This window comes from Alligator mississippiensis, chromosome 3, assembly GCF_030867095.1.
Source record: "Alligator mississippiensis isolate rAllMis1 chromosome 3, rAllMis1, whole genome shotgun sequence".
NCBI classification, from domain to species: Eukaryota; Metazoa; Chordata; order Crocodylia; family Alligatoridae; genus Alligator; species Alligator mississippiensis.
This window is the reverse complement of record NC_081826.1, coordinates 120,812,604-120,839,522: the sequence shown is the minus strand read 5'-3', so window position 1 is coordinate 120,839,522 and position 26,919 is coordinate 120,812,604. Positions and strand designations below refer to the sequence as shown.

The window sequence follows — 26,919 nt, the reverse complement described above, 5'->3', positions numbered from 1 at the left end:
AAGCTTTGTCTGAAAAGGGAACATCTTTCAACTACCTTCCTGGAACTGGGAGAAAAGATGGAGTTTTATCCTCAGGGGCTTGATTGAATTCACCATTTCCCATTTGTGAACAGCATTTGTGAGCCTTGGACAAAAAAATAAAGGTTCAAGGCTGCCACGTATAGTTAGAGCTTATTCAGCACAACACCTTTCACAGCCCTTGAAACTTCAGGCTGAGCCCCCAAGATCTTGTGCCCGACCCTTTAGTGAGATGCAGTATTTGAGGTGCCTGTATATTTCTCCCTGCTCAAGATGCTGTCCTTGCGTGGGTGATGCAGGACAATCGGAGCATCACAAGTGAACATGTGTTTGATCTACCTCTTGCCCTTTTGCCTGCACCTAAAAGGTGTCCTAGTGTCTGGCTGGAGACGGATTCTGAGCCCCCCCCCCCCCCCCAATCTAAAAGGTTTTATTCGTTTAATTTTTTTTAAAAGGGTGCTAATTACATCTAAATTTCAGAAGATGGCGTTGAAGATTTGCAGTGACTGCTCTGAACGCTGCCGGCACAGGCAAGACGAAAAAGGCAATGCGCGACTGGTGTTCATCTGATACGCTGAGCACAGAGGATGTGGATGCGTGTTGGGAACGTTAGACCCGAGCCAGAGAAGAGTTACTGCTTGAAACACGTGTATGAAACCTGAAAGGTTTCTTAGATCTAAGAATTGCTCGCGGCTCCAGACCTCGCCCCGCTCAGCAGAGTTTTAGGGCAGTGAATGGAGTAGACTGGGTCTCTGCACCCCCCCGCCCCGCGCAATGGGACGTAGTGACCACCTCCGCTCCGCTGGCCCGGGACCGGGGTCTGCTAGGAGGGCGGCTCCCTGTGCTCAGCGGCTCCCCGGGGTTGCGGCTGCCCTAGCTGCCTGTTGGCACAGGCGTGTGGCCGGGCAAGGCGGAGGGGCAGCTGTGGCCGGGCCGGCTCCTCCCGGCGGGACACGCGGCGCGGCCGCGGCGGCAACACGTGCCGGGCGGGGGAGCGGCGCGCGGGACCGCCGGGGGGGAGGGCGGGGGCGCTGCTCCCAGCTCCTGGGCGCTTGCTCTGAGTCTGCATGGATACTAGGGGGGAGGGGGGGTAATATATACACCCCACCACCAGCCGCATAGGCACACATCTATCTATCTATCTATCTATCTATCTATCTATCTATCTATCTATCTATCTATCTAAAATAATTCTCCAGATAGATAGGTAGATCCATCTGGATACACACACGTACATCTATCTATCTATCTATCTATCTATCTAACTATCTATCTATCTAGATACACGCACACACACACACATATATTTATATACACACATGCACACGTATGTATACACAAGTACGTACGCACGTACATATGCACGCACGTACATATAGACAGACATGTATATGTATATATGTGTTCAGTGGTGCGCGCACGCACATTATAGATGTATATCTAGATATGGAGCTATGGATCTATAGGTGTAAACAGAGATCCCTAGACAGAGCTAGAGCTGGATATATATCTGGACATGGATAAGGATTGTCCGTGTACACAACATCTGGATGTCGGAGCGGGTGTATACGTGAGCCGGTGGCAGAGCGACTTGTGCCGAGGCCGGGCCGTGCCCCCGGCTGCGGGCGGCAGCCGCCAGGACGGGGCGAGTGCCCGGGGCCTGCCCGCTTGGCCCCGCAGCCCCTGCCCCTGTCCTCCTCCCGCCCGACCCGCTGCTTTGGGACCCCCCGAAGCGGCAGCCTCTCGCCGGCCCCTTTTCTGCTCTTGGCTGTTTGGTTTCTTGTTTTTGTTTTTTCCAGTAAAACAACGCTTCCAGCAAGAGAGGCATTTTCTTGTAGGTGTGCTCGCCTGAATCTTTTACAGTAAAGTAAACTGGCCGTGAAATAAGTGATGTCTCAGGGATTTCCCGTGCTATTTATAAACGCCAGTGGCTGCCGTGCTTGTCCACCTCCCACCCCTTCCACGGCCGCCTGGTGCGTGTCTGTGTTTACGAGCAGCCGCCCGCCCATGTGTCAGCGCCGCCGCGGCCCTTCCACGGCCGCACCCCGGCACAGGGCGGCCTGGCCCGGCCCCCGGCGCGGCTCCGCCCCCGGCCCGGCCCGCCCCGCCCCGCTTTCTCTCCAGTCCTATAAGAAAGTTCCCCTTTTCTCCCCTTCATCAGTGCTCCTCTTTCATATCTTTTTTAACCATTTGAGAAATCGGGCTGCCTTCTCCCCCCCCCTTCCCGAGCGGCTGGGCGACAGGTAAGAGACGTTCATCACCACACCTTGTCTTCTCCTTCTCCTTCTCCTTCTCCTTCGCCTCCCCCTTCTTTTCCATCTCCTTCTTGGTTAGAGTCTGGTGCTAAAAACACCAAGGTCTCGGCTTGGATCCTTGTATAGGACACGAGACCTTTCGTTTGGGACCACAGGACCTTTCCTGCCTCGATGACTTCTTGAGGTCTTTTCCAGCCCCATTTCTCCCCATGGTTTCTTCTTCTCCTTCCTCCTGCCTTTCCTTTGCTCCTGCCTAGCCCCATAGAAATGTCCTTGCTGGTTATCAATTGACTAAGCATCCCCCAACACACACACACTTCAAGCTCTGGCATAACACTGGGTTTAGCCCATGGGGTGCTGCAGAGGGGGAGCTCTCCCGAACTGAACCCAGTGGCTGGGCTGAACTTTCTTGGGAGATGCTACAAGTTAGAAATGGGAGTTGGAGCAGGAGAGATGGGCAGGACTGACTCAGGGGGGCACTCAGCTGAATTAGGAGGCTTGATCTGGTGGACGTGTTGGGCCAGGAGTTCAACAGCAGCAGGTCAAGTTGTTGGGGGGCAGGAGAAGAGGGCTGCCCTGCTGAGAGCCAGGTGGCAGAAAGCCTTGTCATGTCAGGGACTGAAAAGGAGCCGGCACTGGAGAGATGTGGCTCATCTTCCCTCTTGGAAGGGGCCGGGGGGACGTACAGGTGTCTTAAGAAACGCTCCTTTTCCATCCTTGATTTTTTTTGTTAGTAGCCAAAAGAACTTCGCTTGGCTAGCTGTGGACGGTGCCTGGAAACTTTCCTCTTGATGTAAAAGGGAATTGGGCTTGTTTTTCAACCCTCTACTAAATCAACCCCTTCTAGACGTTGGTTGCAGAAGGCTGGCTCTTTCTCAGCTCTTGCAAGACCCAGTCTTTTTTTTTTTTTTTTCTGTGTAGCTTGATTTTGGGAAGGAGAAAGCTCGGGGTGGGTTCAGTTCGGTCACTTGAGGGGTTTTTTGCCCTTTCCCCCTGCACTCTTGGGGAATGAAAAGGTCCCCCGGCTGTTGAGATGCCAGTCTTGAGCTCTAGCCTGGCCTGTCCCCGGGCTGCTGTGCCAGGCGCTGCACGTGCTTGAGAGCCTGGGTGGCTCCGCGGGAGCAGCGTGGCCTGGGGGTGCTGCCCATCGCCTGCCCCGGACCTGCCCGAGGGGGACAGGTGCAGTGACCAGAAACCTGGGGGCGCAAGGGAAGCTGAACTACAAAACCACGGAGTTATACACACGCGGCCACCTCCACTCACCCGGCCACATGCCCCCTTCCCTGGAGCTGCACCAACTCCTAGCTGTGGGCTCTTGTTTGCCCCTCTCTTTCAGTATGCACGGGACGCACCCTTTATTGTGGGTAATTTGTATGAGTTTCCTTCCTTCAGGCTCTTCTCAGCCTCTCCGGCCGTTTGTAGCTCTGTCCAACATAAGTTAGTTTTCTGGGTAGGTGATTAGATACCTCCACTTCTTTCCGGAAGGTACAGCATTTGCTTTGGGTCAGAGTCCATAGCTTAGCATCTAGCATTTTAGATACATGCCATGTACTTCTATAGACTTGTACGTGTGGGTTAGTGGATGCTAAAAACTTATATCAGATTCACCAAAGGAACCTTGTCTGCTAAAAACTTACACACGTGTGCTAGCAGGGTGGGTAAGTACTGTGTCACATAGGAGATACATTATATACCTGCGGACAGGATGGGTATATTACAGCATATGTGTTATATGTGTTATAGTACCCATTTATCATGCATACCATCTATATCATGAATATCATATATTACATTATGATATACAGGCTATATTGATCTCTCTATATATGTGTGTGTGTGAGAATATTGTATATATCGTGTATATCATAAATATAGTCTATATGGTAGATCACAGTACCCATGATATAAGGTGATATATAGTTACAGCAAAGGAAGTTTAGGTTAGAGATTACAAAAAAACCTCTCAGTAAGAGGGTAGTAAAACACTGGCACAAATTACCCAGAGAGGTTGTGAAATCTCCATCCTTGGAGGTTTATCAGACCCCGCTAGACAAAGTTTTGGCTGGGACGAGATAGTTGGGGATGGTCCTGCTATGAGCAGGGGATTGAGCTAGATGGCCTCCTGAGGTCCCTTCCAGCCCTAATTTTCTATGATTCTATGATATAGAGTGTCATGGTATATCACTAGCTATACATGATATACCAGCTGGCAGGGTGGGTGTTATATGTATTATAACATGTTATAACATTCATATATATCATGTCAATATCTATCGTGAATATCATATATGTGATGTTCATGCTATGTATAATATATATGACATGCATGATTGATAGGATGTTCATTACACACACACACACACTGGTATACATGATAGATATGATATTTGTGATATATATGTATCTATCCCAGGATAGATCGATCAATCGCTCTAGATAGCTAGCTAGGTATAACGATATACACAGATATCTATATCAGGATACACATCACGAATGGAATGTCACACCTGTCGTGTGTATCATGGTCCCCGGGGCATGCCGTGCTACCCAGTGTCACGCTCTATTCCGGCGGACATGCCGTGCTACACGCACTGTGTCGCTTTAAAAAGCCCCGCTAGGCGCGCCCGGGGAGAGCCCTCCGCGGGGTGTGTAGACGAGGCGGCCGCCAGGGCCCGGGGCCGCGCCGCGCTCTTCCAGCCGCCCACTGCTCGCGGGGCGCGCGGCTGAGGCGCGCCGGAGAGTTGCGCGCCCAAGAGCCCCGCTCTGCGCGCGCAACCGGGGCACCCACCCGCGCGCTCTCCCCCCGGGCAGCGATGGGTGGAAAGCGGGGCCGCGAGGAGCCCGCTCCGGCTCGCGGTAGGGAGAGCCCCGGCTCCGGGGCGGGCGCTGCAGGGGCCCGGTGGCGGGGCGCTGACCGCGGGCCCCCTGTGTCCCCGCAGCGGGTGCCCGGCGCGTGCAGCGAGTGGCATGAACCTGGAGGGCGGCGAGTGCGGCATGACCTCGGTGAGCTGCGGCAACGGGAAGCTCCGGCAGTGGCTGATCGACCAGATCGACAGCGGCAAGTACCCGGGGCTGGTGTGGGAGAACGACGAGAAGAGCATCTTCCGCATCCCCTGGAAGCACGCCGGCAAGCAGGACTACAACCGCGAGGAGGACGCCGCCCTCTTCAAGGTAGGGCTGGGGCAGGCGGTCCCCGGGGCCAGCGGGGCTGCCAGGGGGCTGGGGAGGGGCCCTCCTTCTCCCTCCCCCTCCCTCCCCCCTCCCCGGGGGGCTCATGTGTCCTGGCCCCTTCTGGAGCTGCCCCTGGGCTCACAGGTGGGCAGCCGCCTCTCCTTGGCAGCGCTTCAGGCTGGCCTAACATCCCAGCCCAGCCACTGTCCCCTGCCGCCACCACCTTGCCCTGTCCTGTGCCCGGGTCTCCCAGATCCCATCGCCCCTGTGGGGACTGTTTTGCCACTGATTTCATCAGGAGCAGGACCCAGCCTGGGGGGAGGGGGGGATTCAAAGCATGCCTGGCTGGTTGCTGCCCCAGCAGGAGTGCTTGCCACAGCACCAGATTTGGGGGGCTTTTTTTTCCTTCATTAACAAGGGTTTCCAGATGGTGCAGCCTCCCCCCTCGCCCCTCAGGCCATTCAGTGCTAAAGACTTGTTCAGCTGCTGAACAGGTTTGTCAGCACCTGCCTGGTAGCTTTTTCCCTCCTTGGTTATCACCCCCCCCCCTTTGCTTTCTAAACTGTTTTCATCCACAAGAAGCCATCTCAGGTGTATTTTCACATACATCTATAAAGAGAAAGTTCTCTGTCTCTCTTTGACTCGCTCACTCACTCACACTCAGTCTCACACACACACACACACACACACACACAGTTTCTTACGCACACACTCTCACTATCACACCCACACACAGACACTTTCAGTCATGCACATGCACACTCACACAGTCACATGCAAACACACTCACACTGACCCTCACTCATGTACGCACACACTCATTCACACACACACTCACTTACACACATGCACATTCACTGACATTCATGTATACACACTCTTACACAGACATGCACTCACACTTATTCACACACACACACACATGCATACACACTGACGCTGACATTCATGCATACACACTCACATATACATGCACACACACTCACACTGACACTCTTAAACATTTAAATGATTGCAGTATTATACCACATCCTTTGATTTCTCCTTCCTTTCTTCCCTTGTGTGATTGTTTGAAATGTCTTCAGGCTTGGGCGCTTTTTAAAGGAAAGTTCCGAGAGGGCATTGATAAACCAGATCCCCCAACCTGGAAGACAAGGTTACGGTGTGCACTGAACAAGAGCAATGACTTTGAAGAACTGGTTGAGAGAAGCCAGCTGGATATCTCAGATCCATATAAAGTGTACAGAATTGTGCCAGAAGGAGCTAAAAAAGGTAATCACAGATTTTATATATCTGTACCTATACGTTAAAGATCCTCCCAGTCTCATGGCCTGTCTGGTTAACGTGCCCGGTTCTGTAGCCAGTGGAATTTGAGGTAGCTGGCAGGGTAGAGTTGCACTTAGTGACTACTTAACTCGGAGATGCATAAGCTTTTGTAAGCAACAGCTTGCTTTATCATTTGTGGATGAAGCAAGCTGTTTGTTGCTTATGAAAGTTTATGCATCTCTGATTTAGTTATCTCTAAGGCCTTCTGTCTGACTTTAGACTAACAGCTAACTACTTTTATCTGCTCCTTTGAGGTAGTTACCATACATCCAACTACCTTTGATTCCCCAGCCTGAATAACCTGGTACCCATTTCCAGCTAGGTTAACTAGGGAGTGGCTTTTGGCATAAGCCTAGAGTGGGGCTCAAACTCAAACTTCTGGAGCTGTAGTAAGACAACCCAGCATGAAACATTTTAACTGCTCTTTGGGGATAGAAAGCAAAGAAGCAAGTAAGCATGTGTGTGTGTAGGTCTTATTTCTCATAATCAAGAAATGAAGAGATGATGAATGTGTTTTGCATCACTCCAGTGTTACGTTTCTGAAGTAATCACATAGTCACTCTGATGTCCAACTTTGTAGCGCTCATTACAATAGCAAGATGGGCAGTTTGCAAACTTCTCTTATTCAGAGGGTTTAAACTAGAGGTTTTGTCTGAACAAGGACGGCAGGAATTTGAGTCACACAGCATTTTAAAAACCGTCTCTTGGTTGGAGGGATGGGCTGTCTGTAAACCATTGGAGGAGCATAACCTTTTGTATAGACTATACAGTTCAGTTTGAAGTACAGGGAAGCTACCTTAAGCACCCAGTTGATGGACAGACAAAAAAGTTTCTTATTGGAAGTGGGTTTTAAATAAAGGTGGAACAGAACAGCCTGTCCTCACCTGCTTTGGGGTGAGTGCCCCCTGAGCTCCTGCACAGGGGACAGGTACAGTCACAGTCTGGGATTTCATGAGCTCTGGGACTGCTCTCAAACTCTTGGACATACCCCACACATACACACCCTGTCAGAGTGCACAGGGGCTTGTGTGAGTAGCAGGTGCTCTTCCTGTGTGCACCAGGAGGTTCTGGGGGATAGAATCCCTGCCAGTGGTCTCTGGGGCCAGGATGGCTGTGCATCATATCCATATGGGCGAGTGCCTACAGGACACATTTGAGCCCTTAACTTTAGGGTGCTCTGTGAAGAGAGGAGGTTCCTAGTTACAGGTGCTTTCTTGCACAAGTTTCTCAACAGTAGGTCACTTTATGTTTTCTCATGCTAGAGTTCATGGCTTTCTTTTTACCCTGATCGTGTACCTAGGGGCAAAACAACTCAGCATGGAAGATCAGCCATTAATGATGAACCATCCTTTCCCAATGGCTTCTCCTTACACTTCACTACAGCCTCAGGTACAGTATCACTCACACTTTTTATTTTAAACAAATACATTAGATGCCAATGAAGATAATTTTTTGCAGTACCTAGCTTTCTATCCTGGCTTGGGAAAAGACCTTTTTGGAAATGGAGAAATTTGGCAGCAGTGGCTTTTATCATGTGAAACCACAGGGCTGTGGATCTATCTTGGCTTCTCTAAAATCTGAATCGCAGCTCTGTTTTGGTTGGTAATTGACATTTGTGTTGCTGTTCTACTACTGGGGCCAGGATTTTTAAACATATGGTGGAACAGTGCTAGGTTTATGGCTAGAGGGCCATGCCCCTCCACTCAGGGTTAGGCTAATCACCATATCTGGGGTCAGGAAGGAATTTTACCCATGATGAGATTGGTACAGACTGTGGGGGTCTTTGTCTTCCTCTGTAGTGGGGAGGCATGGCCCCTTTGGATCTCTTGAGAATCTTTTAACAATCTTGCAGCAGCAGGACATTGACTGTCATGGCCCCCCTGCTTTACCAGTGGCAGGTTAGGGTGTTATGTCTGGTGGTTTTGTCAAGGTTGACTGTGCAGTTTTGCTAATAGGTTAGACAATGAATTTTTATGGGATGGTTTGGATAAAGATGATCCTAGCTCTGGAACGAGGTTGGACTAGATGACCTCTAAAGGTTCCCTCCAGCCCAACTTCTCTATGTTTCTATTCTAAATCAGTGGTTTCCAGCCATGCTCTGATTTTAAAATAATTTCAGCATGGGTTTTGTTTAGACCAGTGGTGACAGGCAGCTCAGTTGAGAGCCTCTTTTTGGCAGCAAACCTTTATTCTTGTCTCTGTGATAACAGGGTCTGACAGAGCTTTGGAAGCACAAATGACAAAAGATCTCAAATAGGAGAAACAGTGTAACAGAGTATCAATTCCGATATTAGATAAATAAAATAATGTCTTGTTGAACGGAACAGGTGTCAAACTACATGCTGCCTCATGAACGGAACTGGAGAGAGTTTGCCCCAGAACAGCACCCTGACATTCCCTACCAGTGCACTGGTGTTCCTTTTGCCACACGTGGTCACCCCTGGCAAGGTCCTGCCTGTGAAAGTGGTAAGAACAGCTTACTTGAGGTCAATTATATACACCAGTGGTGCTCAACCTATTGGCCCTGTGGGCCAAGTGAGTAGCATAGGCCCATCTGTTGGCCAGATCAGGCTGTGGTGCCCAGCACTGCCCCCTCCTACTCCTGCACTCTGGAACTGGGTCCTGGCACTGCTTCCCTGCATCCCCTGCACACTGGGATTAGGTCCTAGGGACCTGCCACCATTCTCTCTTGCTCTCTGCCTGACAGAATTGGGTCCTGAGGGCCCAGCACCAACCCACCCAGCCCTGTGAACTGGGATCAGGCTCTAGGTCCAGCATGCAGGGTCTGGGGCTCCCCATGGGTCCAGAAATTGGCAGTAGGGGAGTGGTGCCACTACACCAACAATATCCAGACTTCTGGGAAACCTTGTGAGCCAAATCTGGCCCTCAGGCCAGAGATTAAGCACTCCTGATATACACTGATCTACAGAGATAAGAATTGACTGCCATAAATGGACCACCAGCTTTCTACATCTGAGTTGTGGCTCCTCTACAATTTACATGGATAGCTTCATTTTCCAAAGACTGAGTTTTCTTGGATGACAGCTGTGGGTTATGGGCACCTCTGAAAAATCCTGTCATACACTTCCATATCCCTTATTACCAATATGTGCATCTACATGAGATGCTAACTGCTCAGTGGCTGAATAATACTACGCAGTAGCACATCACAGCACAAACAGTTATAATACACTACTGTGTAGTAGTACTGCACAGGAGTGTCACTAAAAAAGTGTTCACCAATGCTACTGCACAGTAACTGCAGTTACTACACAATTATGTAGTATTTATTATATGAGTACTACGTAAATGCTGAGTAACTGCTGCATAGTAGTGTCTCCTGTAGATGCGCCAACAGTGTGTTACATTGCCAATCCTGTGCCTCAGGTATTGTCAGTATTATAAAGTCATAATACTGTCTTTAAAAGCAAGAGGGATTTTTTTTTTTTAAACAGCAACATGTTTTTTTAATTTTCTTGTTGTTGAGTCTTTTGTGGTTCACATTTTTTCAAATCTAACTGTGTGGCCTAGATATTCCTTTTTGTTTCTAAGTGAAAGCTGAGATTATTATTTTTTTGTGACTTGGGCACACAGGAGCCCTAGTCACAGATTACACTCAGTGTCAGGCTGTGTACAGATATAGAACAAAAGGACAGTCTCTACCCTGAAGAACTTACAGTTGGAGAGTCTAACAAAACTGTAGCATTCCAGGATCAGGAAAATATTAAATACTGTGAAAGGTGAAAACCTCTGTGAGCCTCGAAAATAAGTGAGGTAGAAAAATAAAGATTCCCACCTCTTATGAGGAACAGAGGCAAAGAATGTAGGTGATGTGTCCAGGATTGTACAGGAAATCAGTAGGGCAAAGGGAGTTGCAGCGCAGGTTGCATTTAGTTCCTTAATCGTGTGACTATTCGTTGTGCTATGAATGAGTGCAGGGTTAGACTCCTAGGCTGTGTCCAGATGAGCGCGGCTGTGCAGTATGTGGCACTGCAGACACAGCTGCAGCGCCACATACCATATGTTCAGCTGTTCTTTGAACTGCAAAGGAGCAGCACAGGGGTTTTTAAAAAAATCTGCAAAAAGAAAAGCAGAGTGGCACATATAGGGGCAGCATGCGCTGATCAAAAGTGGAGTTTAGCCAGTTGGAGCCACGCTCTGGCTGCCGGCCAGACTTCGTGTGGCAGGATTGCTGTGGCTGAAGCCCTGGGAGACCCCCAGAACTCCAGATAAGGCTGCTGGGGCCAGGCCAGTGCTGGCACCAGCCTCCCTTAATCCACCTAGGGTAACTTGCCATGCAGCAGAGGGTGAATGGCACAGGCATTCCCCATGGACAATTCGCAGCGGCACAAGGTGTGTCGCTGCTAGTTGTCCATGGAGAACCAAACATCCATGCACATGTGGACGTGGCTCTACTGCATATGTGCTTATCTAAGCGTATTTGTTTCACAAGTAAAACTCCCTCCGCATTCAGATGTGGAGATATTCTTCAAGTGTAGAAATCCTTGGACCAGATGAGATGAAGGTGAAAGAATATTTAAAACACATAAGATATAACCTCCTCAGAAAAAGTGATTGCATGGTTTCAGTACTGTGAAATAAACTTCTAATTGCACTTGTCTACTGAAAGTTAAACATGCTTCATGTGGCAGCTTATGCAGTTAAGATACAATTGAGTTATTTAGCCAACATTTTTTATACATTTATGTCCAAATTACTCCTCATACAAAAGGTATCTCAGTAGGATCATTAAAAGGTCCAAGCTGGTTTTGGTCTGAAGATTTTGGTGTTTTTTATTGAACTCAGGCTAACAGAAATATTTATTTTCAAATGAACTGTGTTGTACGGTCTTGGTAATAGGCACTATATACTATGCTAAGATGTGTAGACAATAAAATAAAACCAAGATGCTTCTACATCTAAAAAGACTAAGTCAAGTGTTGCCATGGGTGTAATTTTGAGAAAAGAGAAATCTTTCTATGGGAAGTGTACTGTGTAATCCCCTGACTCTCCAGTACTCTATTCACCTAGTGAAATTGTATGCCTAGTGAAGGTGGATTCAGGGGATGGGGAGGGAGTGGGTGCAATGGTGCAGACACAGCCCCCTTTGATTCCTGGTCCTCCCAGAGTTTAGAGCCAATTGCCTGGCAATGGTACCATTTCTAGTCAGGTAGTAGTGAGGGAATCTACTGACTTCCTGGCTTATTATAATCTACCTGGTTCCTTCTAAAATCTTCATTCTACAATGACCCTCTTCTTTTAATGGTCTTTGATGGTCTTCCACTAATCAAGCTATGCTTTCTTCTGTAATTCTTCTATTAGCTGCTTCTGCAAATGTAGTTCCTATTTTACAACCCTGCAGACCCTAGCTAGAAACATTAAATCAGGTGTGGAAATAACATTTAACAAAGCATTGGATGCACTGTCAGGATGCTCAAGAAAGCAAGATTTTGCTTATGAATCTGAAAAAGAGATGTCCATTTTATTCTAATGACTAATGAAAAACATATTTTGATGATTTGCCTAGTTTGTTGGGTTTTTATACAAATTTGCAATCTAGCAAATTAACACCTGTTCCAATACAGATTTTTTCTTTTGCTTCAATTGTAAATGGAATGATATACCCCTGGGCACCTGGTATATTGGTAAAGTTTCTAGTTTCTTTTTAACTGGAGAAAAATGGGTGTTGCATTATATGTGGTAATATACTACAGCATCTCTACCCCCCTTTTCAAAATCCTAGATCTGCCCATGGTTGTAGATGATGAGAGGAAAAAACCATGCCAAAATTGATAGATAAAGAACAAGTCGTAGGGAAATTGAAATCCTAAAAGAATAGCATATACAATTCCAAATAAGAAAATATAGATACAGTCTTCTTAAGATGTTATAATTAAGTTGCTCTAGGCAGCAGAAAATAGTTTGTTTGTTTGTTTTTTTTAAATGCTCAATTCCTTGTCCATAGTTGTGAACTCCTGCTGAAATTTGCTCTTAGGTTTTTAGGTAGTTAGACATCATCTGCTTTTTGTTTCTGAAAACAGGTTGTCAGGTCACTGGAACCTTTTATGCTTGTGCACCACCTGAGTCCCAGGCTCCAGGAATTCCAATAGAGCCAAGCATAAGGTCTGCTGAAGCGCTCGCCTTGTCAGGTAAGCCTATGCAACTCTGAACCATACAAAAGATTCTTCCTAGAACTTTCTCAAGTCAGTATTTCTCCCTGTTAAGAGGACCTTTTTTTCAAGAGTGAACTGAATCTCTTTGCCTGATGATTCCTTAAACTTAGGCCTCCTTTCAGCAAGATATTCAAAACATCTGGATAACTGCAAGCATGTGAATAGTTTCCCTAAGATATTGGATTTGGAGTGAGATCACTAGGACCATGCACATGCTTAAGATTATTTATGTTTTAAGTATTTTGCTGTAGCAGGGCCTTTCTTCAGCCATCAAATAGGAAAATGACTGACAGAGGTAAATTCTTCTTTAGTTCACTATTCAGCCCTGGTCCTGTTGGATTCAAAGGTCTGGGGTTCTAAATTAAAAAAAAAAAAGGTATTTTTTTAGTTAACATTTTGTCCTGATCGGATACATATGATCATTATGCTGGAGATGCCACTTGGTCTCTGTGAAAATAAAATCTTTGGGCAGTTTTGCAGACATTCAGACTCAGGGGTGAGGAATTTTTTACTCCCTTTTTTCTTTTTTTACATTAACAACAGAAAGATACAATACTAATGGATGAAACACTGTTTGCATATACAGATTTAAATATGTTCTGAAAAGCCCTCAAAGAGCTGGGTAGCTTTTCTGGATCAGCCTCTATATGCATAAGATTGTATGGGTTCATTGCAAGGCTGAACCTTTTGCAATCAGTCTTCTCTACTGAACCACTTTACCACAATGCCTAAGATTTCAAATGCAATTTTGTTTTAAAGTTAGGGGAAGGCCAATTCTATAAGCAATTAACTGCATTTTTCTAAAACCCCTGAGTGGTTGCCTCAGATGGTTATATGCAAAATCTGGAGAGAAACACTAGCTATTTCCTCATAACATCTGGAGAAACTTGCTGAGATTACGGGTTAATTCTTATATAACTTGTGAAGTAAGAACACTTTTTTTTTTTCCATTCATGAAAAAGCCAAGCATTAATTTTTACCATATTTTAGATTGCCTGCATGGAGGACTACTGGATTTGTCACTCCAGTGGCACCTGTTGGTAGAAGCTGGTGTTGGAATCTGCGTTTCCTTATGCAACCTGCTTTAATATTTAAATTCAGTGTATATTCTTTTGCTAATCTAAGGCTAAATTCTGGGAGGTGCTGAATGTTAGGAATGGCAGGTGCTCAGGGCCTTGTAAAATGTGGCCTATTGGCATGAATAGTATTGCTCTGTAATATATTTATAACACTGTATTGCAGTAAAATTTTTCCTTTCTAAAACTGTATTTGCAGACTGTCGACTGCACATCTGTTTATATTACCGTGAAACACTAGTAAAAGAGGTGACGACTTCAAATCCTGAAGGCTGTATGATATCACATGGCCAAAATTATGAGGTCAATGGCCTGGATCAAGTTATCTTCCCTTACCCAGAGGACAACGCCCAGAGGAAAAACATAGAAAAATTACTGAATCACTTGGAACGGGGAGTGATATTGAGGATGGCACCTGATGGGCTTTATGCTAAGAGACTTTGTCAGAGCAGAATCTACTGGGATGGGCCTCTGGCACTATGCAGTGACAGGCCCAACAAACTGGAAAGAGAGCAGACATCCAAGCTGTTTGATACCCAGCAATTTTTAGCAGGTAATTCTCAACCTAGGTTACATACTGTCTTTGCTAATGTCACCAGCCTGCTGTCAGGAAGGTTCCAGAGCAGGAGCTTTTTCAGTTTGCAGCAGCCAGCAAAGTCAAGCATGGGGAGATGCAGGCGCTCAACAGGCATTTGGTCCTAAATGTCTGGGCTAAATGAGTACAGGAAAGGGTAGTGTTCAATTGGTGCAGAACCATGCCAGTGGTGCTTTCAGTGCACAGAGATGGCTCTTGTTGAGAGCATTGGGAACTACTCATGCTCACTCAAGGATGCTGGAAGGTTCCTGTCATTTTATTCTGGGTAGAGGGAACCCAATGAAACATCCTTTCCCAATATAGAGGAGCAGAGGAGAGTGGATTCTGATCTCAGATAGGTTAGTATAAGCCTTGAGTAACCCTATAGTTTAACGTCATATGACTCCAGGGTGAACCTGAAGCCAGGCCCAAAGTATTTAAAGTATGACTTCCAACAGAAAGAGGGGAATTTTTTTGGATCTGGGTTTTTTGGTGTGCGTTTAAAAAAATACCCTGGGGCATATTTGTGAGGTGATTTTAGAAACTCTGTCTTTCCCATCTTCCTGGGATAGGGTGGGACTGTCAGGTCAGATGAAAGGTCAGGTGAAAGGACGATAATGAAAGATCAGATACCTGGAGAGTAAATAACGAGGTAGAACATGTGTTTATCTCCCCTGTGCTGGTTGTTTCCATTATAGGCAGTAGTATGGAGAAGGGAACAGTCTCCACAGGGTAGCTCCTTCTTCTCTTGCACAGTGGAAGGAGGGCCCAGAAGTCAAGGGTTAGAGGTTTAGCCCCTACTTTCCAAGAGCAGGCACTGTGGGGAGAGTAGCCTGCTCCGCATAATGTGGCTGGGACAGATTATTTCCCGTTGGGGACAAGGGTGCAACTATAGCAGCCACAAATAGTGTTGTCATTTCAGACACAGGGACCCGTATAAGTTTCCCTGCAAAACAGTGTAGCACTTAACACCAGAAAATGAACGGCCACCATTAAAATACACAAACATCCAGGCTTTGGTGTATCACCCTAGCAAAATTGGTACGTCATATATGGATTTAAAGACAAATGTGGAATGCAGCTGAAATTTAACTTCTCTTGCATGCTAATTGTAAGAAATGTACTTCTGTCCGTGGTGCTGTTTTTGTGAGTCCCTTCCCCTTTTCCAGATGGCACAGTAGGTTTACTCTGAGTTCTGCAGCCCATGTGTGGCAGTCTTTCTTTTTAGAAGCCTCTTGTTCCCCAGATCCCTGATTTTTCTGAGCTGCACATGCGTAAATGCATGAGCCACTGCTTGTACATAATTGTCTGCTTAGCCTGGGTTCTGCTATTGCAGCTGTGTGCACAATTTGGAGTTTAGCATGTGCAAATACATAGCTGCTTAGGTGGTTTTGTAATGCCTGTAGCAAGCTCACAACATTCAGTGCAGATTTGGATGTGCCCTGTTTAGAAAATGTGGGCCTTTGTGAACAGAAGCATTGAAGACTTCTATTAAAAGATGGCATGTCCAAAAGAATATAGAGACTCAAAGAGGAAGAGGTGGGACCTGGGTTGTGGTCTGTAATATACAGGGTACAATGCAGATGCAGGATATGGTCTCTAAAAGACTGAGGCTTTATATTAAGTAAACTGTACCACTCAGACACATAATTCAGAGGAGATCAATTATAACATTTGGGTTGCTCTGGAGGGACCTAAGTCATGAACACAGTAAACCAAGAGGGGGAGAGAACTGGGAGGCTGGCAGATAAGAGCAAGAGGAAGGTGTAAAAGGATTTTAGGAAGGCTGGTATGACTGGGGTGCATGGAGGGCCTTGTAGATTAGAAGCAGCTTGAGTTTCTCTTACAAGATGAAAGGGAGCCAGGGGAAGTACTTGAAGAAACATTTAGAGGACCTCACTTCAAGTTTGTGCATGAGGGAGAGTTCCACATCAAGGATTGCTTCTTAAGACAGAGACCTGGCATGAAGCAACTCCCCTCTGTATCCTACATCTTCCCTGGGATATTTATGTGGCACTGCTCACTGCAATAATGTTAAATTCCATGGAGAAGTAGGGGGAGGGAGCAGATATGGAGAGAAGGTCCTTTCTTGATAGCAGTACTGGGACTAATTTGTCTGAAATTGCATTGACACTAAGTAGCTCCTTCTATCCCTGTCATATGACATTTAAGTGAAGGCAGCTTTGGACTGATCATCCTGGAGAACAAGAAATCTCTTGTCTATGCTCTTTCCAAGTTGATACTCACTGGGCACATCTACATGTGCAATTAATGTGAAGCAATAAATTTGGGAACGATTGCATGTGTGCCAAGGACCACAGTACATTGAGCTGGGTTGGAGCAGCCCTGGCTGGCAGGGGCCCCAGAGGGCCAGCTTGCCAATCTGGGGCTGCTCCCCTGGCTCAGTGTGCTGCATAGGGGCAAGCTGTGGCACAAGGGAGCTTCAGTGTGGGGCTAGCCAGCAGGCAGCCAGTGCACTGAAGTACCTTCATGCCCCAGCCAGCTGGGACAGCATCTACATGCTCACTGCTGCGGAGTTTTTTACTCTGCAGCAGGATAGTACTTAGATTTACAAGTACCACCCTGCTGCGGCATAAATTAGTTTGATCCAGCCTAATAGGGTGCACGTGTAGTCACGTGACATTTACTGTGCAGCTAATCAATCTACTACACAGTAAACCTCTCATGTAGATGCACCCACTGAATAGCTGCCACATGCTTATTCAAGCTATGTTGAAACGGGACATAACAGGTCCTTGAAGGCAACAACAACAAGGTTTGGAGCATTTTTAGGGTTTTCTGGAAACAGAAAATGTTGATTGGAGCTAGGCATAATGAGGCCAGTGCTGACCAAATAGAGGGTGTATGAAAGCGGTTGGAGAAACGAAGTAGTGTTGTCGCTGTTTCACAGATGGAGTGAGTTAGGCACAGACAGGTTATGCGCCTCGCCTAAGGCCCTCTGGAAGTGTGTGGCAGCCTCAGAACCAAGAATTGAATTCACATCTCTTGAATCCTAGTCCAAGGCCTTAACTCAATGCCTTAACCATCTTCCTCTCTGCTGTTTAGCATGCCCCATCACAAATATATTACTTGTAATAATATTGATTCCCTTTTGAAAGGTGCTTCTGTGGTAATGAAAGGCTATAGAAGTCAGTGTAGAACATTATTATTGGTTCTGGTATGGTGCAGGTGGGAGAATGTGTAGGCATAACAGAGCTCTAGCTTGGGCATTGAAGGCAGGGGGTCAGCACAGGTGCCTGTGGACTGCAGAAACCCACCATGGATGCTGCCTGTACACTAGGCTGCTAATCCATGTGACTGCATCTTCACTCATTCTGGTAGTGGAGTTAAAGCTCACATGGGTGAGCCTGCACATGCTGCAGTTACACCTCTGAAGTGTAGTGTAAGCACAGCCACAAGAAGAGATTGTGTGAGATATCAGGGAACCTAGCTCTGGTTGGAGAAGAGAAAGGAAACCAGCTCACCTACCTCTCCAAAACATATTGGGTCCCAACTAATTATGTGACTGTGGTGGAACGGGCAATGGCCAGACACTGGAGCCAACTGAGCTCTGTTTGTGTTAGATTCTGCTTCCTGCTTTAAGTCAAGTGAGTTGGACCACTCTGGTTACTGAAGCTGAAACACTGTGATTACTAAAGTAGTACATGGCACTACTGTTAGAGTCAACAGCTCCTCCTGTTCTACCCCACCTTGACAACTTCACTGCCATGTTTTTCAAGGAAGTTATACCATGGGACTTTGGTGCGTCCTTCCGAAGCGGGAAAAGCTCAAAACAGACAAAGTTCAAGGGTCCTTAGAAGTGTTTCAGAAGGCCTTGGTATTAAGCCAAGCCTCAGTATTACCACAATCTGAAGAAAATCTGGTTTTCAGTTGTCTGTTCCTAGCTAATGTTTACCTGTCATCTGTTACAAAGTCTCCAGCTTCTGTCCTCTTTGTCTCTCCTTTCTCTGAGCCTGCATTCCCTCTTCTTAGACCTCTTCCACTCTTTCTCCACTCTCTGGTGCCCACCCATCTTTTGCTATTCTGCTCTGAGGTCTTTTACTGCCTGCCAAGGGCCCCATCCTGACTCAGCCATTCCTGGTGAAGATTTTTCTAAATATATTTGTTCTTTCTTTAGAGTTGCAAGCTTTTGCCCACCATGGACGTCCACTGCCAAGATTCCAGGTTGCTCTGTGTTTTGGAGAGGAATTTCCAGACCCACAAAGGCAGAGGAAGCTTATTACAGCCCATGTAAGTATGATTTATGCATTTTTTTTTTAGTTTAAAATGATGAGATGGGCAGTTACCAAGCAGCCTTCTCTGCCTCATATCCTTAAGTTTGGAGAGAGGCACTAAACCCTGAAGGTACAAAAGGATACAGTACTGGGACTTGGAAGACCTAGTTTCAATCCCCAACTCTACCAGTGGTCAGCTGGGTGACCTTGGTCAAATCCTTTCTCTTCTTTCTGATTCATTAGCCTTCATTGACAAGTGATTTGAAATCTCCAGATGATTACTAGCTATGGTAGGATGATTACTAGTTCTAAATGGAAGTTTGACTTGTATTATGTGGCTAACGCAATGCTAGTAGGCAAGGCCTTGAATATAATATAATGATGTAGCTGCTAAAACAGAAAAAAAGCAGCATAATTGTACTCCAGAATCTTAGCTTTCATCTAAAACCACTCCAGAGTTTGTGGCAGCCCTGCTACAAAAGGTGATAAGCACTTGTCAGTGCCAGGCCACTTCAGTGCTGGCAGCCCTCTGAAGACAGTGACAGCAGTTTGCATGCACATGAAGCTGTTTTAGGCCTCTTGGCAGAATTTACTGCTTTGGGTTGCTCTTGGTTCACATTTTGAAGTTATTTTATTAAACCTGAATTTGGCCTATACTGCACACATTTGCATTTGTTCTCTGCAGCAAGGCAGCTGTGCTGGTGGAAACTAAAATCAGCTATTTTCCATACTGACCTATAAAACCTGAGTTCCAGGGAGGGAATGTGCACGCTGTAAGGCAGGAGAATGCGGGCATTTTTGTTTAGCTTCCAAAAGTCATTCAGCTGTTAAGATGAGGGGCTTCAGATAGATTATCTTCAAATATTTCTTTCCCCTAACTAATTATGCAGCTTTCTGCCTGACCACATGTTGCCCTTTGATACCCAAAGAAGACTGGTTACAGCTTCTAGGTTGTTTTGCTCTCTTTCCCAGACATCCTCTATCTGAAAAAATATCTCCTGGTCCTGGTCAGCTCTTCCTCCCCTTCAGATATCCTCCAGTCAGACTCTAATGTGGACCTCTGTGTTGCTGGGGGAGTATCAGAGCAAAAACTCAGTGAAGTAATTTTGTTAGCAAAGTTGCCAAGACTCTTCACTCTTTTCTGAGGCTCACAACTTCCCTCTTGTTTCCTGCATAAGCCTCTAAACAACTCCCCCCACAACCCTTCTCTCCTTCCCTTCTGCATTCTGCTCTCTAGTCTCCCTGCAGGGCCCCCTTCTTAGAGATAACTTGTTCTCCCATCCTAAAGGCTCTGCTCTGTGCCCACTTCCCCAGTACCTTTTAGTGAGTTTGTGCCCTCTGACAGCCAGAACTGGCTGTTCATTCTCTTCTCTGGAGTTAGCTCAGCTCCTGTCTGGCTGTGGTCCCTCTGTTCTGCACTCTACAGAGCTGGTGGAAGAACAGGGAGGGAGGAAGCTGAGGCTTGGTGGAGCACTCAGCAAGAGTATCCCCTACGAGCAGGAGGCCACAGCTGCCTTCTTCCTCCTTTACCAATCAGCCCAAATATTAATGCAGGGAAGGGCCACCAGTCCTCCCTTTCCTCTTCCAGATGGAAGCTGAAATCTGGAGAGGACATGTTTTACTTCTCCCCCACCAACCCCTAACTTTTGATGTCCTTAGATCAATGTGTTTAAATAACTAGGGGATCATTGACTGAGAGCCAGGCTGGCCTGTGGGAAAAATCTGTCTCAGAACAAACTTTCCCCATCTCATTTATAAGTAGATCCCAACAATTTTATATTCTGGCATTCACATTTAAATATTTAAGGCTAAGGGCCCTTGGTGCTGATGAGACTGGGGAGGAGAGTTGTATACAAGCATTGTACACAAACAGCCCGCTTAACTGGTACAGAATTAACATGTACCTTAATATGAATGGGATGAATAGCACAGTAAAATTAAATTTAGAAAGACTGGCTTTTTGGCAGTGTGTCTAAAGCATTATTGGTAGCCCAAACATTTTAAGTTTATAGATGTGGAGTCAGAGGATAAGGGAGAGATTTTTGGTGTTAATCATGTGGAAGTGTGCACGAGTTTGGATATACCTAATTTAGGCATGGAATTCCTTGCTGTGGGCATAGATTCACAGATCAGGCCTTGCATGTAGTAGCTAATTTTGCAAAAATGAAAGGTTTGTAAGCTATTTGAAGATATTTGAAGATGTACATATTAAGTGTGTGCAGATATATTTGTGCCAATAAGCTTAAAAATCTGCAGCTGTATCTAAAAGGTGAGCTCAATGAGAGTATAGTAAATTTTCTTTCCAGTTCCATACACAGAACTGGGTTTGTCTTGCTTCTCATGTTAATTTCTAGCAACTAGCTAAGATGAATGACATGGGTCATTTTATCATGCGTCTGATTAATTTTTTTTATCTGTTGTTAAGGTTGAACCAATGTTTGCGAGGCAGCTGTATTATTTTGCTCAACAAAACAGTGGGCATTTTCTGAGAGGCTATGAACCTATACCAGAACATGTCACTAGTCCAGAGGATTACCACAGATCTATTAGCCATTCCTCTATTCAAGAATAAATGTTGCAGAATGAGCATGTTCACAATGGTGTAAAGATTGTGCATAATGGAAGATCACATCTGGATCACATTTTGGAGCCGAATTTCTCCAGAAAAACAAAGGGTTAAAGATCTGAAACTCAGCTACACTGACAATGTTGTCTAATATGAAAGCTGGGTCTTCAACATTTGGATGAAGATGCATCTCACAGATTCTACTGTTGCTGGGATACCTGAAAACTGACACATTGATTGATATGTTTACATTTGTTTAAACATGCTTCATGGTTTTGAGGACAATTTCTTAAGACTTAAATCCAGGGATTGCAACAAGATATTTGCAGTTATTTATTTGCAGTCCCAAATCTCAGGGAAGGTTAATGTGTTTGCAATATTCCCAGCATGAAGCTGTAGTTAGGACAGAAAAGGCTGTACCCATTTGGTGTAGCAGTTGTAGGTTATATTGTGAATAGTTATGTGCATAAATGTTAATAATTTAGCTTTATAAGCAGGGTAAAGATTTTATTCCTATATTCTTCTATGAAATGTATCAGTGAGATATTTTTATGATCAACTGACATTTCTCCTCACAGTGAATTTCATTGCTGTTATTGGATTGCTATCTAGGGGCATTTTTACATGTGTAGGCACTGCAGTGCTGGGCACTTTAAAAAGCACCTGGAGCTATGATACTTGCAGTTGTATAAGTGGTGAAATGTGCATCAGTGCAAAGAAAATGGCGGTGGTGTACTTTTGAACTAAAACACCTAGGGTAGCAATTGTCAGGATGGTAAGCTTACAATTATGTGTTATGAATCAGTAGTTCACAAAACCTTTTGCTATTTGTATTGCAGGTGTGACTACTGATATGAATTCTAAACATGGAAAGAGTAGGTTTTTTTGAGAAAATAGCTATAAACTTTTATAACAGTTTGCTTGTCTTTGTACATGTATATTAGGGTTGTGCGAAACGGCACCGTTCCATTTCAGCCAGCATTTTGCCGTTTTAATGGAACAGCGTTTCTTTTATTTCACTTAGTTTTGAAACCGCTGTTCTGTTTTGTTTCGTCGGTAGAGTTTCGCTGTTTCAACGATGTTCGATGTTTCATCCACAGGCTACAATGGGGAAGTTCAAAACAGCCTATAACTTTATCATTTCTGGCCTGATTTGGATGAAACGTGCAGGAATGGTAGCTCCTTCTGAGGGCATGAAGCCGAAGCCTGCCAAGTTTCAAGGAGATAGGTGGAGGGGTTTCAGGGAAACTGCACCTCAAAGTCTTGAAAGCAAAACTCATGTCACGTGTAGGTGTTAAGCCACAGCAGAGTGAAAACTGCAGGTGTGCTAGCCCCTGCTGAGGCAATGAAGCCTGCCAAGTTTCAAGGAGATAGGTGCAGGGGTTTGGGGGAAACTGCATCTCAAGCTGCTGACAAGCAAAACTTATGACATGGGTGACACTGTGTGTGTTAAGGCACAGCAGGGTGAAAGCTGCAGGCATGCTAGCCCCTGCTGAGGCCATGAAGCCTGCCAGCTTTCAAGGAGATAGGAGCACGGGGAGTCTGGGTTCTGGGGCCCTGCACCCCTAGCTGCTGACAGGCAACACTCGTGACATGGGTGGGTGACACTGTGTGTGTGTTAAGGTGCACTCTCACTCAGCTGACACCAAGGCAGAAAGCAGGGCAGTTCAAACAATGCTGCCTTTTATGCAGTTTTTCCATCCCTCCTCCAGAGCACTGGGATTGGAAGGGATCTCAGGGAAGGATGACAGTCACTGGCCAGCTACAGTCAATAATGAGAGCAGTCCTTCCCCTCTCTTCCCCCTCCCTCTCCTTACTTTAGTTTCTGTTTCCCTGCAGGCAAGCCCAGCTTGAGCTTCGAAACTCGAAACATTTAAAAAATTTCAAAATGTTTTGACTTGCCTTATTTCATTTAAAAGCCATTTCGAAGCTCTCTGTTTCATTTTGATGTTGCTGTTTCGAGCTCAAAACAAGTTGAAACAGCGTCGAAACATAACTGCTGGTGAAATTTTGCACAGCCCTAATGTATACATTAATGTTAGTGAGGACTTCATTTGAGTAGGTTTGTATCAAAGATGTTAGAGTTAAGAGAGCCACCTTGTATTAACTTCCAAGGTGCACATGTTAAATATTCAAAGAGTAGATTTCTGACTTAGGTCCACATTCTGTCCTTGGGCATGTACTTACTCCCCCCCATTGGTATAGAAATCCATGGGAACCATTTGCCCAATAATGAGAAGAATTTGGACCATATTGCTTAACAGTGTTGGATAATATCTATCCCTCCTTTTGCTTTGAAAAGGGAAAAACATGTATTCAAGGGATTTGTAGCTTACTGATGGGGTAGTGCTGATCACAATGATCTTTTCTGGCCTTAAAAATCTGTGATTCTATGTTACTTATGCTGGAACACAGTCATATCCACAGTTGGAAAGGTACTTTGTGCGTGTATCTAGCCAGGTAAGATATGTATTTGGCCTAGCAGCAGACTCATGTTCCAGGGAACTTAAATTTATACATCTTAAAGATGCATGCTATTTTTGGGATATATTATCCTCTTCCTATTGCTGCCACTGCTAAAAATTTTTATGGATTTTTTTATGCTGTTCATTATTTGAAATGCATTTCCTGACTTCTGGGTTGGCTTAAAGCAGGAGTATCAAACAAGCCCATGGATGTCCAGCTTCCCCCTTCCCCCATGCCAGATCCACTGCATGTGGCATCCATTCTGGGAACCTAAGTTGGTCCCTAAGCCATCAGAGTCCCCATGGGTTTGACCACTGAAGTAACACCATATATGACAAAACCCTGATTTTTAGAGGGAGTCCACAGTGGTAGAGTCTGTTTTCAGCATCACTGCAGGTTAGGAAGTTATTGAAGTATCTGGCCAATTCCTTAAGCTTGTTGTTTTTAAGCTGATACTAATTTCCTTTGGAAAATTAAAAAAAAAAAAATTAGCGCTGGTAACTCCAAACTTTGCTGCCATAGAAGTACAGCTGACTGTTGTCAGAAGCAGAATTGCGTCTTATGTGAGAACAAGAATGGTAATGAGCTATTGACAGATTAGTTTGAATCATTCTGGCACGGGGCTGGGCAGGAACATTCAAATTGTTCTATCCAGTATGTAAAGATCACAGCCTGACAATTTGATGTGTTTTAGAGAAAAAAGGGTAAAGAAACCCTGGAAGTGTATACAGCCGCTGAAAGGTTCCATATATGGTCTGTTCATAGTTGTTCATTGCTGTTCATAGATTTTTTAGCATAGTTTAGTGTCATGTTCTTTTAAAAGATAATTGTACTGAGCTAAATGTTTGTAATGTGGTACATTCCAAAAAAGCAGGGAATCACAATTCTATCATGAAAAATTATAATAAAGTAGTTTTCTAAAACTTATTCCATGTTTTATTTGATGATGGCTGTGGAAGTAAAGTACTTTCCAAGCATACAGTGGGCGCATGCACACATGCACTGGACTGCAAAGTTACTGACGTTACTGTGCAGTCCTGATGCCACACAGGTAATTTCTGACAGTCCTTCGGAGTAGTGTTGGCATCATGGTTTGTGCCTGTCGATGCTTTTTCACCATGGCAATGAGCTACGGTGATGTAGCTCATTGCTACTGCAACGTAGCATCTTGTGTAGACATGCCCACTGGGTCATGAGAACCAACCTCATGAGGACTCAAAGTGGGTAGGTTAGCAGAGCTGTTATGCTAATTGCACTTGGGCCCTAATTTAGCAAAGCACTTATGTTGTTCTGAGTTTTGTGTCTGTACATATGTTCATTCCTTCTCCGAGAAGCAAGAGAAGAGGAGCTAGGACAAAAATAAAGGAAGATCATCACACCAAAAAGGCTCAGATTAAACAGCAGGAACTGATTTAAGTGAACTGCAATGATAACCAGCAACGTAACAACAGCATATGTCGCATAGCACCCAAGAGAAGAATCTAGAGGTTACATGAGGGACTCAAAGTCTCTGTATGCAGCATTTCCTACAGACCAGGGCAAGAGTTATTCAATTTTGGAAGAAGATTTTAATTATTCTTATGGGCAGGAGGCTGGGGTAAAGTCAAATTTTGCTGAAGAAGAAGGGTTCAAAAAGAAGAACTGCATCCTGCAAGATGGTGGCTATATGATCTGGTCCATTGGTAGCAGAGGATAACGTCCATGTGAAACTGCTTAAACAAACCCAGAAATGGGTTAAAAAAAAAAAAAAAAAGAAATGTGTCTGTATAATTTAACTGTGGATCACAATGCCAATCAATTTTTAAGTACTGTATTTGCCTTATATGACTGGTCTTAATTGTTCACAATAACCAAGGATAATTAAACTGGAAAAAAAAATAACCCTGAAAACATTTTCTCCTCTCAGTGTTTTTACCCAGTCACTAACATGAAAGCGCTTGAGGTACTTCCTACTTCTGTTAAATTCTGTTTATAGTTTCTGAGGTCTACTTCCTTCCTGTTAGGATTTCAGTGGCATTATATCTGAAATATTTTACTCCTAGCAAAGATTGATGAGAAAGACTGATTGGGTTTCAGATCAATTCCACTGTAATATATCAATATTGTGATCTCACTCATATGTACATACAATTATAACTATAGTTCTCTCTCTCTCTCGCTCCCTTTTTCAATTTGGCTTGGTATTGCTTTGCGAAGTGCTTCAGACTAGTGTTTAAAAGTGCATTAGCACCACAGGGGATGTAGGTTAACCAGAAAGAGAAGATATATTTTAAGCTGAAGTACAACGTAACAGAGCTTGTGGAAAAAACACAGGATTCACGTGAAAACCCCCATGGCCTTTTAAACAGGCAGACGTATGCTGTTTACATCAGCATTTGTCAGCAAAGTGGAGGTGGGGAAACACCATTTTCAGCAAAGAGCTTTCAGGAAAAAGTAAAGCATTCTGTTACCCCAGATCATTGTCTCTTCTAGAATTTCTAGATAAGAAATATAAGCTTCTTTTTAATTAAAGTAACTTACTGCAATCCTGCTTTTTCCTTTCTCAGAAAAAATGTATGCAATTTATGTCAAGGTGGACTGGACTGTGGTATTTTCATATGAACTAAATGTCTGATCTGCTGCTTATTAAGCTTATAATAAATTTCAATTTCAAACCCAGCAAGGGCTACTTTTTAAAAGGAGGACTTTTGTTTAACTTTACATTGACTGGATCCAAGAAAAAGAGGTTTAAAGACCCTGTGTATATATAGGCTGTTAGAGGCTCATCATGCAGCACAGTATGAAGCTAAAATATATTTAGACTCGAGAGGTTTAGCTAGAAAATCATTTTTATATATTTAAATAATTCCACAAATGTAGCAGTGCTGTATTTATGGCCTCATATATGTGTTACACTTAAGGTCTGATTAACCAGTTTATCTACTGTATGTAGCTGCCTGGCCACACATTCATTTGATTAACAGCATGATAAAAGAAGTTATTCCATGAAATATGTGTAATACCTTTGTAGCTGCTTCCTAACACCCAATTACTTGAATGCATGGCCAGGGGCCCATCTG

The 26,919-nt window shown here is 44.9% G+C and overlaps 1 protein-coding gene across 1 annotated transcript; it reads left to right on the top strand.

Moving 5' to 3' along the window:
• The first annotated feature begins 2,182 nt into the window (after positions 1 to 2,182).
• On the top strand, positions 2,183 to 25,750 carry IRF4 (interferon regulatory factor 4). Its single transcript, XM_019490320.2, has 9 exons — positions 2,183 to 2,261; positions 5,213 to 5,444; positions 6,530 to 6,716; positions 8,071 to 8,159; positions 9,098 to 9,236; positions 12,812 to 12,919; positions 14,219 to 14,572; positions 18,732 to 18,844; positions 21,254 to 25,750. Exons 2-9 carry the CDS (start codon positions 5,241 to 5,243, stop codon positions 21,398 to 21,400), a joined length of 1,341 nt encoding a protein of 446 aa, XP_019345865.1. The 5' UTR covers positions 2,183 to 2,261; positions 5,213 to 5,240; the 3' UTR covers positions 21,401 to 25,750.
• Positions 25,751 to 26,919: the final 1,169 nt, after the last annotated feature.